This window comes from Schistocerca cancellata, chromosome 2, assembly GCF_023864275.1.
Source record: "Schistocerca cancellata isolate TAMUIC-IGC-003103 chromosome 2, iqSchCanc2.1, whole genome shotgun sequence".
Classification (NCBI taxonomy): domain Eukaryota; kingdom Metazoa; phylum Arthropoda; class Insecta; order Orthoptera; family Acrididae; genus Schistocerca; species Schistocerca cancellata.
Genome location: NC_064627.1, coordinates 1,109,959,282 through 1,109,972,508, shown reverse-complemented (window position 1 = coordinate 1,109,972,508; position 13,227 = coordinate 1,109,959,282). Strand labels below are relative to the sequence as shown.

Below are 13,227 nucleotides of genomic sequence, written 5' to 3'. Positions count from 1 at the left end.
AACCTTTGACAACGTGTCTGGCGGAATGGCTTCACATGCAGATGAGATGTACTGCTTCAGCTGTTCAATTGTTTCTGGATTCTGGCGGTACACCTGGCAAGTGTCCCCACAGAAAGAAGTCACAGGGGTTCATGTCTGGCGAATAGGGAGGCCAATCCACGCCGCCTCCTGTATGTTTCGGATAGCCCAAAGCAATCACACGATCATCGAAATATTCATTCAGGAAATTAAAGACGTCGGCCGTGCGATGTGGCCGGGCACCATCTTGCATAAACCACGAGGTGTTCGCAGTGTCGTCTAAGGCAGTTTGTACCGCCACAAATTCACGAAGAATGTCCAGATAGCGTGATGCAGTAATCGTTTCGGATCTGAAAAATGGGCCAATGATTCCTTTGGAAGAAATGGCGGCCCAGACCAGTACTTTTTTGAGGATGCAGGGACGATGGGACTGCAACATGGGGCTTTTCGGTTCTCCATATGCGCCAGTTCTGTTTATTGACGAAGCCGTCCAGGTAAAAATAAGTTTCGTCAGTAAACCAAATGCTGCCCACATGCATATCGCCGTCATCAATCCTGTGCACTATATCGTTAGCGAATGTCTCTCGTGCAGCAATGGTAGCGGCGCTGAGGGGTTGCCGCGTTTGAATTTTGTACGGATAGAGGTGTAAACTCTGGCGCATGAGACGATACGTGGACGTTGGCGTCATTTGGACCGCAGCTGCAACACGGCGAATGGAAACCCGAGGCCGCTGTCGGATCACCTGCTGCACTAGCTGCACGTTGCCCTCTGTGGTTGCCGTACGCGGTCGCCCTACCTTTCCAGCACGTTCATCCGCCACGTTCCCAGTCCGTTGAAATTTTTCAAACAGATCCTTTATTGTATCGCTTTTCGGTCCTTTGGTTACATTAAACCTCCGTTGAAAACTTCGTCTTGTTGCAACAACACTGTTCTAGGCGGTGGAATGCCAACACCAGAAAAATCCTCTGTTCTAAGGAATAAACCATGTTGTCTACAGCACACTTGCACGTTGTGAACAGCACACGCTTACAGCAGAAAGACGACGTACAGAATGGCGCACCCACAGACTGCGTTGTCTTCTATATCTTTCACATCACTTGCAGCGCCATCTGTTGTTGAAAATTGTAACTACTGTAATTTCGAAAGTTTGTCCGCCTGAAAATGTACTGTTATCCCAAGCATATTGCAACAAACGGTGTATTTCTATCGCTGCTCGTTTAGTTTTTATTGCCGTTTCAAATATACCGGTCATTTTTGAAACACCCTGTACATAGTGTTTGCAGGATAGCTGCCCTGTTAGCTCATTCGGGAATTGTAATAGCGACCTCTGTGAACAATTTTTGCGGTGTTTTGAACAAGTAAATGACGCTTTCCTTACAAGAATCTTCCGAGGGCACAAATCTCGTCTACTGCCGTCAATCAGAAACGCAGAGAGCGAGTAAGGAATTGCATCACCTCTCATCACCCAAACCAAAAATTGTTCTGAACACAGCTATTTTTAGGGAACTGCGTGCTGGCCTTCTCTACGGACGAAAAATGCGTCATCTTGCAGGGATAGCATCATGAGAAACTATAGGAAAATTCTGCCAATAAAAGCGAAATGTACTAGTCTTACAGGTATATCGTGTGTGGAAACCTTATCTGGATCATCTGTTGATGTTCTACTGTTAACTAATTTTGCGCAGTCCCATACGTCCCATGCTACAATAGCGAAAATCACAGACATCAGGATTGACTACATCCAACCCGCTCTGTAGATTTTTTACTCGAGTAATTTCTACATTTCTGGACCTCTCGGATAAGCATCATATGACAGTAAGTTCCTTACTAATGAAGAGGTGCGCCCAAATGATTGCGGAGACTCGCAAACCAATCGTTTTCTACGGTAATTCATGTATTTCGTTACTTCAGTGAAGTTACATTGACAGTGAGGAGGCGATATCGAAAAGTAAAGCACGTTTGTTGTGAAGGTGCACAATAAATGGTATTTACAAAAATGTTTCCTATTTTCATATGTTGCAGAATAATAACACACATCTCATTCTAATGTATTGTTTCAGGGGCTTTCATGGCCATCACTAAACCGAATCGTCTCGCAGTGGATACCTCCTGACGACAGAAGTAAATTTATGAGTTCTTACATGGGTAAGTATTCTACTGCGAACAGTTAGTAAGGCATCTGCTAAGTAAGTACAGTTTGTGAAAATTGGGGAGTCTTGTACTGTACCTCTCTTTAGCGCATTCACAGTGCAAAGGATGCCTTTTTTTTAAAAAAGAGTATCAGCTATTTTATTTAGTTGAGACCTCTCCAAGGTGAATATGAACAATAGAAAGCCATTTTCTGGGAATATAACATAACAGCTTCACCTGGAGCTGCACAGGGCATACAAGTGGTGAGTGAGCATGACCAAATGAATAAGCGAGTTGGTCGTGGATGAGAAGTGAAATGCAACACTGCCATAAGTATCTAAGGCACGAAAAAAAACGACATGTAGATGTCGACTCCCTCATCTAAATTTTATCAGGGTATAATCTAGTAATCGGCCAGGTACGTCTATCACTAAACAGCTACTATCAACGAGACTCTGCAGTGAACGTTCCAATCTCGCCATTACTGTCTAGCTGAGTAGGGCTACTTCTAGCCGAGATGCAGTGCAGAAATGCAGGCGAAGGCGGCCTAATCCGGAGTCATAATACATTGTATGCACTCGGAGTAAATATGCATATTTTTTAATACTTCCTCCCAATAGAGCGATCAATAATACAATAAAAACGTTGCAATATTAAGAAATGTTATTGTAATTGTAGTGGACTGACAAGACAGCCAGTCCACAGTGACGGGTAACCGAAACGTACGCGTTTACACACGCAGGCTTGCTTTAGGTCTGAAACAGGATACGTAATGAATGCTATAAAGAAAAGTACGTAGCTGCTGGAATACTTAACTTTAATCCATCATTTATATACAGCATTCTTGATGATACAAGTGAGACTCTCTCTAGAAATGGTTAATGGCGCCTTGCTAGGTCGTAGCCATGGACTTAGCTGAAGGCTATTCGAACTATCTCTCGGCAAATGAGAAAAAGGCTTCGTCAGTGTAGTCGCTAGCAACGTCGTCGTACAACTGGGCTGAGTCCTAATACGTCTCTCTAGACCTGCCGTGTGGTGGCGCTCGGTCTGTAATTACTGACAGTGGCAACACGCGGGTCCAACATGTACTAATGGACCGCGGCCGATTTAAAGCTACCACCTAGCAAGTGTGGTGTCTGGCGGTGACACCACAGTAATCACCTAGAATGTCATACAAATTTTGCTAATTAATTTAGTGTGAATTTTTATTTAAGATACTGGAAGACAAAAAATAACACTGACTGAAAAATATATAAGCAAAGAGTGAATATAGCTCTGATTGCTTTTGGTTTCTTAACCTAGTTTCCACTATGTCTAATATGGAAAGTTTAAAATCACTGTGCGTTAGAAGTTTTGTGGCAGTGGAAACGTATTTAAAAGATGGAGGATTTTTCCATTTGACACTGTGCCCCATTGCAGACTGTTAACGAAGATACGACGACATGGAATAGGTCCCCACGGTCTTCTTAACTGGTAGAACACGGCACGTCGTTCTCGACGGCGAGTATTCGTCAGAGTAAAGGATATCGTCAGGAGTGCCTCAGGGAAGGGCGAAGGACCACTCTCATTCTCTGTATACATAGTTGTCAGACGAACAGTGTGAGTAGCAATCTGCCGTTGTTTGCTGATGATGCTGTGATGTACTGAAAGGTACCATCGTTGCGTGACTGTAGAGACGATACAAGACGACTTAAACAAAACCTCTAGTTGGTGTGATGAGTGGCAGCTTTCTCTATATGCAGAAAACTGTTAGTTGTTGTAGATGAGTGAGAAAACAACTCCGTCGTGTTCGAATACAGTATTAGTAGTGAGCTCCTTGACACAATAACGCCGATGAAATGTCTTGCCGTACCGTTGCAGAGCGAAATGAAATGGAACGAACTCTATAAAGGATGGCATGTGGGAAGGCGAATGTTCGACTTCTGTTTGGTGGGATAATTTTAGTAAAGTGTAGCTCATCTGTAAAGGAGACAGCCTATGGAATTCTAGTGCGACCCACTCTTGAATGCTGCACGGTGTATGTGGGACCCCCCCCCCCCCCAACAGGTCGGATTAGACACCGAAGAAGTTCAAAGGGTGCTGCTAGATTTGTTACCGGTGCATTCGATCAGCACGCAATTAGTACGGAAATGCTTCGTGAACTCAAATGGGAATTACCGGTGGGAGGGCGACCTTATTTCGGGAGGCACTACTAAGAAACTTTAGACAACCGGCATTTGAGGCTGACTGAGGAAATTCTATTACTGCCAACATATATTTCGCGTAAGGACAACGAAGACAATATAAGAGGGATTAGGCTCGTACAGAGGCATATAGATAGTCGTTTTTTCCTCGCTCTATATGCGAGTGAATAGGGAAGGAAATCGCTAGTAGTGGGTCAAGGTAGCCTCCACCAAGCACAGTACGGTAGCTTGCGAAGTATGTATGTAGATGTAGATGTAGATCAATGGTGGGATACAAGTAGGATTTACTAGAAGAGACGTTTTGTGCTGTAGCCACCAAATGTACTTGGCGTCAAATATGTAAATGTGGAGCAAGAGCAGCCCCGTAACGCCGAAGTAATAATAGTTACGAGGTGCTTTGCTTGCACGCAGGAACTGTGTAGATTCGTCACGGGACCATACCGTTAGGTAACACCTATGGTGAAAACAGATGACAAAACAGAGTAGGAACGGTTTACAATTATTTGTTGATGGAAGCTTTGCAGCAGTCAACTGGATTGTGAAGACTGTTCGTGACAATATAGTTCTATGTTCACTTGCACTAACCTGTCTAAAATTTGCTGTAGCCCTAAACCAGTGGACGATGACTAATATCACTGTATAGTGACCTGTGTGGTTCTTCTTGGTAGCAACTGTACGTGAGCCCTGAGACACTCACCGAGACAGTCCTGATACGATATGCCGAATATCTTGAGGTTGTACCTGCTGAGTGGAGTCGAGTGTCTACTTAGAAGAGATGGAGGAAATATCGAGATACCGAAAACACGTACCACGGCTAATACGGTGTAAAAAAGACCGTTGCCATGAAAAACAGCTTCCCGTCGTTTCGAAACGGATAAATACGGGTCTTGTATGGTTTTTAAGAGACTTTTACAACGTAATTCCTGCAAAATAGTGACAAGTTCAGTTAACGATGAAGGAAGAGGCTAGCGATTACGAACCTATATTTCCAAATTAGACCAGTCTCAGTAATAGTGAGATCTGGTAGCCGGGACAGACGCGACAATTCACACTCGTGCTCACAAAACCAGTCCCTGACGAGCTGTGTGAACATGGATTCTGTCCTCTTGGGACATAGCATTGGGGAACAAATGTTGTTCCATGAAATGGACCTGATCAGCTAAAATGTCTCATAATCCTTAACAGTAATGCCACCGTGCATAGTGACCATGGCCCCCATGGAATAGCACTACGTGGCTGTCCAGGTCATCGCCAAATCCCCGCCATGCGAATAGGCAGTTGACAGGTGTAACATTATGTGATTGCCTTATCATTTTAAATCATTCACTAATCGAGCAGTCGCTCGGCAACAGCTACAGTTAGCAAATAATGTTGCGAGAATGTAAAAGGTGAACGACCTGTGACGTAACTGGTTTATTGTCGAAGCGCCGTCAGAGATGCAGTGAGTTATTGACTTTGAAAACCGCGGCGCGAAAAACGGACAGAAGAAGAACATTTTTACACATTCTTTTTTTTTTTTTTTTTTTTTTTTTTGAGGTACGACATATTCTCGATGAACATTTACTCATTCTTCTCTTGTCTCCTGTAACTTGTGTCGGACGCGCATGTCTTGCCACCGTATTATTATTGTTAAGGTTAATATTGTTCTAGTGTAAAGTAAATGTGTAATACTAAAAGTGCCTAGCAGTAGATTTATTGTGCGACGTGTATGTGAAAACGTCAAAGGAATTGTTTTCATTAAGAGAAGTGCCAGTCAAAAAGGCATCCATGTTAAATCCTTCATTGCAGTGTAAGTTCGTCTATTAATTGCCACAAATTCAGAGTTAAATGGAACTGGTGTATGGACTATTCATTTACTATAGAATCTATGTCTCACTTCTTCATGAAATTATTTAATTTTCTATATGTTTCTGCCAAATAGAGAGTTCACAGTCACGAATTCTTTCGTCGAGTTCGGACGGAAGTTGCATGCGGCGAAATATTTTCTCCGCGCCATATTCTACTGGTAAATGCATGATAAACTACGGTCCCTTAGGAAATTCATGTTGAGCTATCCAAAATAATTATATTATGAATATGCATTTACTCTCCTCTGCAATGCAACTTCCGACTGATCAGACGATCCAACAAGAAACAGCCGCACACAGTCGGCGTTCGCAAATATGTTTCCACCGCTGATTATAGCTATATGTTACAGCACAAAAGTAACATATTGTTATAACTAGCGACTACGAAAGGGGACATTTATAACTGTATGTTTATGTATACACATTACGTAAACATATCGTTATACAGGGTAGGCTTGCTACGACGTTCGCAAGACGTAAGCTCGTCCAGAAGTTAGAAACAGTCAAACAACACTTACCCGACCAAATGATTTACCGCCATTGTTCCATAGTGCAACTTTTATGGCGTTGGCCCCACGTTTCTCTGTTCCAGACATTTGCATCACTGATGTATGGTTTAGGAATTCCACCTCGCTCTCCATTTCCCAGCTTATAGAGCTCCCTTTGTGTTATTTTGATGCTGACAGAGTTAGCGAATGCGATGTTTAGTTCTACAGTGACTTTTTCACTTGTCCTCTTCAGTGACCGTCTTTCATGAGCACTCAACACTCTCTTTCGTCCGCGTTGTGCGGAGGATGTTTTCCCCTTTTCCCTGTACGAAGTATAAATCTCCAATACGGTGTCTATTGAAACAACAAACAGTTCGGCACCTTTGGTTACGGAAGGACCAACCACATGAGCACCGTCAATTAGCACACGTTCGAATACACTTAGGTCCGACCTAATACGCTCACAGCTGCACTGAACACTGTTCTGATAACGACTTATACTTGCAACGTATCATATACAACCGCTCACTTGACGAAAGGTCAGTTCCTAAAAACTGGAAAGTAGCACAGCTCACACCAATATTCAAGAAAGGAAATAAGAGTAACCCATTGACTTACAGACCCATATCACTGACCTAAATTTACAGTAGGATTTTGGAGTATATACTGTACTCGAACATTATGAATCTCCTTGAAGAAAATGACTTATTGATGCATAACCAACACGGATTCAGAAAATATCGTTCTTGTACAACACAGCTAGCTCTTTATTCCCATGAAGTAATGAGCGCTGTCGACAAGGGATCTCAGATCGATTCCATATTCCTAGATTTCCAGAAGGCTTTTGATACCGTTCCTCACAAGCGACTATCAATGAAATTGCGTGCATATGGAGTATCGTCTCAGTAGTGTGACTGGATTCGTGATTTCCTCTCAGAGAGGCCACAGTTCGTAGTGATACACGGTAAATCATCGAGTAGAACAGAAGTGATATCTGGCGTTCCCCAAGGTAGTGTCTCTCTTGTTCCTGATTTACATAAATGATCTAGATGATAATCTGAGCAGCCCCCTTAGATTGTTTGAAGATGACGCTGTAATTTACCGTCTAGTAAAATCATCAGAAGATCAGTTCCAATTACAAAATGATCTATGCTGCGAAAAGTGACAATTGGGACTAAAAAAAGAAAAGTGCGAGGTCATCCACATGGGTATTAAAAGAAATCCGATAAATTTATGGTATACGATAAATTGCACAAATCTAGGGGCTGTCAATTCAACTAAATACCTAGGGATTACAATTACGAGCAACTTAAATTGGAAAGACCACATAGATAATATTGTGGGGAAGACGAAACAAAGACTGCGCTTTGTTGGCGGAACTGTTAGAAGATGCGACAAACCCACTAAAGAGGCAGCCTACATTACACTTGTCCGTCCCCTGCTTTAATATTGCTGCGCGGTATTGGATCCTTACGAGATAGTATTGACGGAGGACATCGAAAAAGTGCAAAGAAGGGCAGCTCGTTTCGTGTTATAGAGCAATAGGGGTGAGAGTGTCACAGATATGATACCCGAGTTTGGGTGGCAGTCACTGAAACAAAGACGGTTTTCTTTGCGGCGAGATCTGTTCACGAAATTTCAATCACCAACTTTCTCTTCCGAATGCGAAAATGTTTTGTTGACACCCACCTACGTAGAGAGAAATGATCATCATAAAAAAATAAGAGAAATCAGAGCTTGAACGGAAAGATTTAGGTGTTCCTTTTCCCCACGCGCCATTCGAGAGTGGAATGGGAGAGAAGTAGTATGAAATGGTTCGATGAACCCTCTGCCAGGCACTTAAGTGTGAATTGCAGAGTAACCATCTAGATGTAGATGTAAATTCCGTTCACCGTCAGATACAACATGCAGGCTTGGCAAGTATCTTTATTAATGTTCAGCCATGCAATTCTCGGGGCATTATCATATTTTTGTCCAGTTCCCCTGTATTCATTATTCGCGGCTTGATGTCCATTTGGAAACTAGACTTCAAGACAAAAAATGACGTACCACGAAGGAATTATCCGACTGGGACGGTGGTTGGTACACGTGACATAAATGTACAGACAAACAGATCATTACAATTTCATACAAAATGGATGATTTTGAAACGTCCCCTTTGAAAAATTATACATGACTGTGCTTAAACTGACACACAATATTTTTAGCGCAACGCAATCTGACTTTCAAAAATCCCTACAAAAGAATAGTCCTGACTAACATTAACCTATACCTTTCACAAATCACTTACCTCACCAAAAATCTTCGTTACTCGAACTACTGCAAAACAGCGAGCGCCACTACTGCCAGCTAAATAAAAGATTCAAACTACGGAAGGCACTAACTACTGATAGGCATAGTTAGCAAATGAAACATTTTAATAGAGAACAAACAATGTATTTACCTTAATAGTGTTGAAAAACCATAATATACATGTTCATGACATCCAGTCTTACAAATATCAAAACTCCGCCATTTCTCTCCCCACATCCACCACTGCTGGCGGCTCACCTCCAACTGCGCAACGCTACGCGCTGTTCACATCCAGCTGCCGCTGCCCAACACTACAATGGCAGACAACAATGCAAACTAGCCACAGACTGCACACAGCACAGCCCGTGATTTTCATATAGAGCGCTACGTAACGTTGCCAATAAGAAAACATAAACAGCCTACTTACATAGCCCCCCATGCTCCCCACAAAAAATTTTAGAAATTGTTTTGGGCAGTGGCCAATAATGATTTGAAAAAAATTTTCATGATTACCATAACAAAGATATCAAATGCACACACTTATTTATACAATTTTGGTCAAAAGCTAAAATTTACTCACAGTCCATAAAGACAGTCCAGATTGTTCATCACAGTACAATTTCAGTGCTTTTTTTTTTTCGAAGTCTGAGCAGTAAAAGAAAATGCACACGGAAGTAGTGGATTTCCATGCAGTCTTGAACAAGTAGTGTTGTGCTTCCAACGGAAAGACAGTGCTGACTCTTGACCTGCAGACAGGTAATGGGCCACAACAGAGCAAAACCACAGCAGAGTCAGTCGAAGTTTTGAAGAATATTGGTAGGTAGGTCATCACAGAGCAGACCCACTGTAGTCCTGGTAGAGAGTATGGTATTGGTGGGCCACCAGAGGTGCAGACCCACTGTAGTCCTGGTAGAAATAATGGTACTGGTGGGCCATCAAAGATGCAGACCCACTGTAGTCCATGTAGAGACGGCCAGCAGCCATCTGTTGCGACTGTGCAGGTGCACAATCACCATTGAAGAGTCTTGCGATTTATACATGACTGTGCTTAAACTGACACACAATAATTTTAGCGCAACGGAATCTGACTATCAAAAATCCCTACAAAAGAATGGCCCTGACAAACATTAAACTATACCTTTCACAAATCACTTACCTCACAAAAATCTTCGTTATTCGAACTACTGCAAAACAGCGAGCGCCACTACTGCCAGCTAAATAAAAGATTCAAACTACGGAAGGCACTAACTACTGATAGGCATAGTTAGCAAATGAAAGATTTTAATAGAGAACAAACAATGTATTTACTTTAATAGTGTTGAAAAACCATAATATACATGTTCATGACATCCAGTCTTACAAATATCAAAACTCCGCCATTTCTCTCCCCACATCCACCACTGCTGGCGGCTCACCTCCAACTGCGCAACGCTACGCGCTGTTCACATCCAGCTGCCGCTGCCCAACACTACAATGGCAGACAACAATGCAAACTAGCCACAGACTGCACACAGCACAGCCCGTGATTTTCATACAGGGCGCTACGTAACGTTGGCAATAAGAAAACATAAACAGCCTACTTACATAAAGAAAACATAAACAGCCTACTTACAATTTGTTCAGGGGAAATGGCAATGAGAGTACGGCATTGTGGGCCAGGAGTCCCCCATTCGGGGAAGTTTGGCCGCCGAGGGCAAGTACTTACTGCATTCGACGCCACATTGGGCGACTTGCGCGCCTGAGATGGGAATGAAATGATGACGAGGACAACACAACACCCCGTACCTGAGTGGAGAAAATCTCCTGCCCGAGCCGGGAATCGGATACAGGCCCCTTGGCGTGGCATTGCGCCGTGCTGACCACTCAGCTAGCGGGGGCAGACATTTGTTCAGGGGAAAGAGCTTCACAATCTGAAGAAGTCAATAACGCGTTGGTCCACGTCTGGCCCTAATGCAAGCAGTTTGTCCACCTCTGGCACTTACACAAGCAGTTATTCGGCTTGGCGCTGATAAGTAGTTATTGGAGGGATGTCGTGTAAAATTCCGTACAATTAGCGCGTTAGATCCACAGAATCCCGAGCTTGTTGAAGGTCATGCCCATAATGCTTCAAACTTTCTCAGCTGGGAAGAGGTTCGGCGACCTTGCTGGCCAAGGTGGGATTTGGCAAGAACGAAGACAAGCAGTAGAAACTATCGCCATGTGTGGGCGGGCGTATCTTGATGAAACGTAAACAGGATGGTTTGCAATGAGGGGCAACAAGACGGGGAATACCGTCGATGTACCGCTGTGTGCTTGGCTGCCACGGATGTCAACGAAAGAGATCCTGCTATTAAATGTAATGGCACTCCCAGACCATCACTTCTGGATGTGCAGCCGTATGGCGGACAACAGTCAGGTCGGCATGCCACTGCTGTCCGAGGCGTTCAGATGGTTCAAATAGCTCTGAGCACTATGGGACTTAACGTCTGAGGTCATCAGTCCCCTAGAACTTAGAACTACTTAAACCTAACTAACCTAAGGACATCACACACATCCATGCCCAAGGCAGGATTCGAACCTGCGACTGTAGCAGCAGCGCGGTTCCGGGCTGAATCGCATAGAACCACTCGGTCACAGCGGCTGGCTGTCCGAGGCGTCTCCAAACACGTTTTCGCTGGTCATCGGATCTCAGTTCGAAGCGGAACTCATCACTGAAGACAGTTGTACTCCGTTCAATGAAATTCCATCGGAATGTGCCCGACACCACTGCAGGCAGGTGCGTTGGTGTGAAGAGGTCAACGACAGCCAGCGCACGATGTACCGTGAGCTCAGCTCAATTTTTTGGGACCGCCTATTAATGATCTTTGGGGTCACTTGAGCGCCACTTGCACGTCGGATCGATGCAGCCGGAGCTGTGAGTGTCTTTCTCACAATTTCTCAGTCCTCACTCTCTAGGTCGAGCGCTTCCTTCTTGATGCTGTGTTCGGCCGTGTTTCACACATACAGGGTGTTTCAAAAATGACCGGTATATTTGAAACGGCAATAAAAACTAAACGAGCAGCGATAGAAATACATCGTTTGTTGCAATATGCTTGGGACAACAGTACATTTTCAGGCGGACAAACTTTCGAAATTACAGTAGTTACAATTTTCAACAACAGATGGCGCTGCAAGTGGTGTGAAAGATATAGAAGACAACGCAGTCTGTGGGTGCGCCATTGTGTACGTCGTCTTTCTGCTGTAAGCGTGTGCTGTTCACAACGTGCAAGTGTGCTGTAGACAACATGGTTTATTCCTTAGAACAGAGGATTTTTCTGGTGTTGGAATTCCACCGCCTAGAACACAGTGTTGTTGCAACAAGACGAAGTTTTCAACGGAGGTTTAATGTAACCAAAGGACCGAAAAGCGATACAATAAAGGATCTGTTTGAAAAATTTCAACGGACTGGGAACGTGACGGATGAACGTGCTGGAAAGGTAGGGCGACTGCGTACGGCAACCACAGAGGGCAACACGCAGCTAGTACAGCAGGTGATCCGACAGCGGCCTCGGGTTTCCGTTCGCCGTGTTGCAGCTGCGGTGCAAATGACGCCAACGTCCACGTATCGTCTCATGCGCCAGAGTTTACACCTCCATCCATACAAAATTCAAACGCGGCAACCCCTCAGCGCCGCTACCATTGCTGCACGACAGACATTCGCTAACGATATAGTGCACAGGATTGATGACGGCGATATGCATGTGGGCAGCATTTGGTTTACTGACGAAGCTTATTTTTACCTGGACGGCTTCGTCAATAAACATAACTGGCGCATATAGGGAACCGAAAAGCCCCATGTTGCAGTCCCATCGTCCCTGCATCCTCAAAAAATACTGGTCTGGGCCGCTATTTCTTCCAAAGGAATCATTGGCCCATTTTTCAGATCCGAAACGATTACTGCATCACGCTATCTGCACATTCTTCGTGAATTTGTGGCGGTACAAACTGCCTTAGACGACACTGCGAACACCTCGTGGTTTATGCAAGATGGTGCCCGGCCACATCGCACGGCCGACGTCTTTAATTTCCTGAATGAATATTTCGATGATCGTGTGATTGCTTTGGGCTATCCGAAACATACAGGAGGCGGCGTGGATTGGCCTCCCTATTCGCCAGACATGAACCCCTGTGACTTCTTTCTGTGGGGACACGTGAAAGACCAGGTGTACCGCCAGAATCCAGAAACAATTGAACAGCTGAAGCAGTACATCTCATCTGCATGTGAAGCCATTCCGCCAGACACGTTGTCA

General features: G+C 44.1%; 1 protein-coding gene across 1 annotated transcript in view; it reads left to right on the top strand.

Annotated features, from left to right (window-relative positions):
• The window catches only part of LOC126163129 (sialin-like), a 191,858-nt gene that overhangs the window by 45,870 nt on the left and 132,761 nt on the right, over positions 1-13,227 (top strand). The window contains exon 4 of the mRNA XM_049920056.1: positions 2,080-2,164. Coding sequence (XP_049776013.1) covers positions 2,080-2,164 — 85 coding nt within the window. The remainder of the gene's footprint in view (positions 1-2,079; positions 2,165-13,227) is intronic.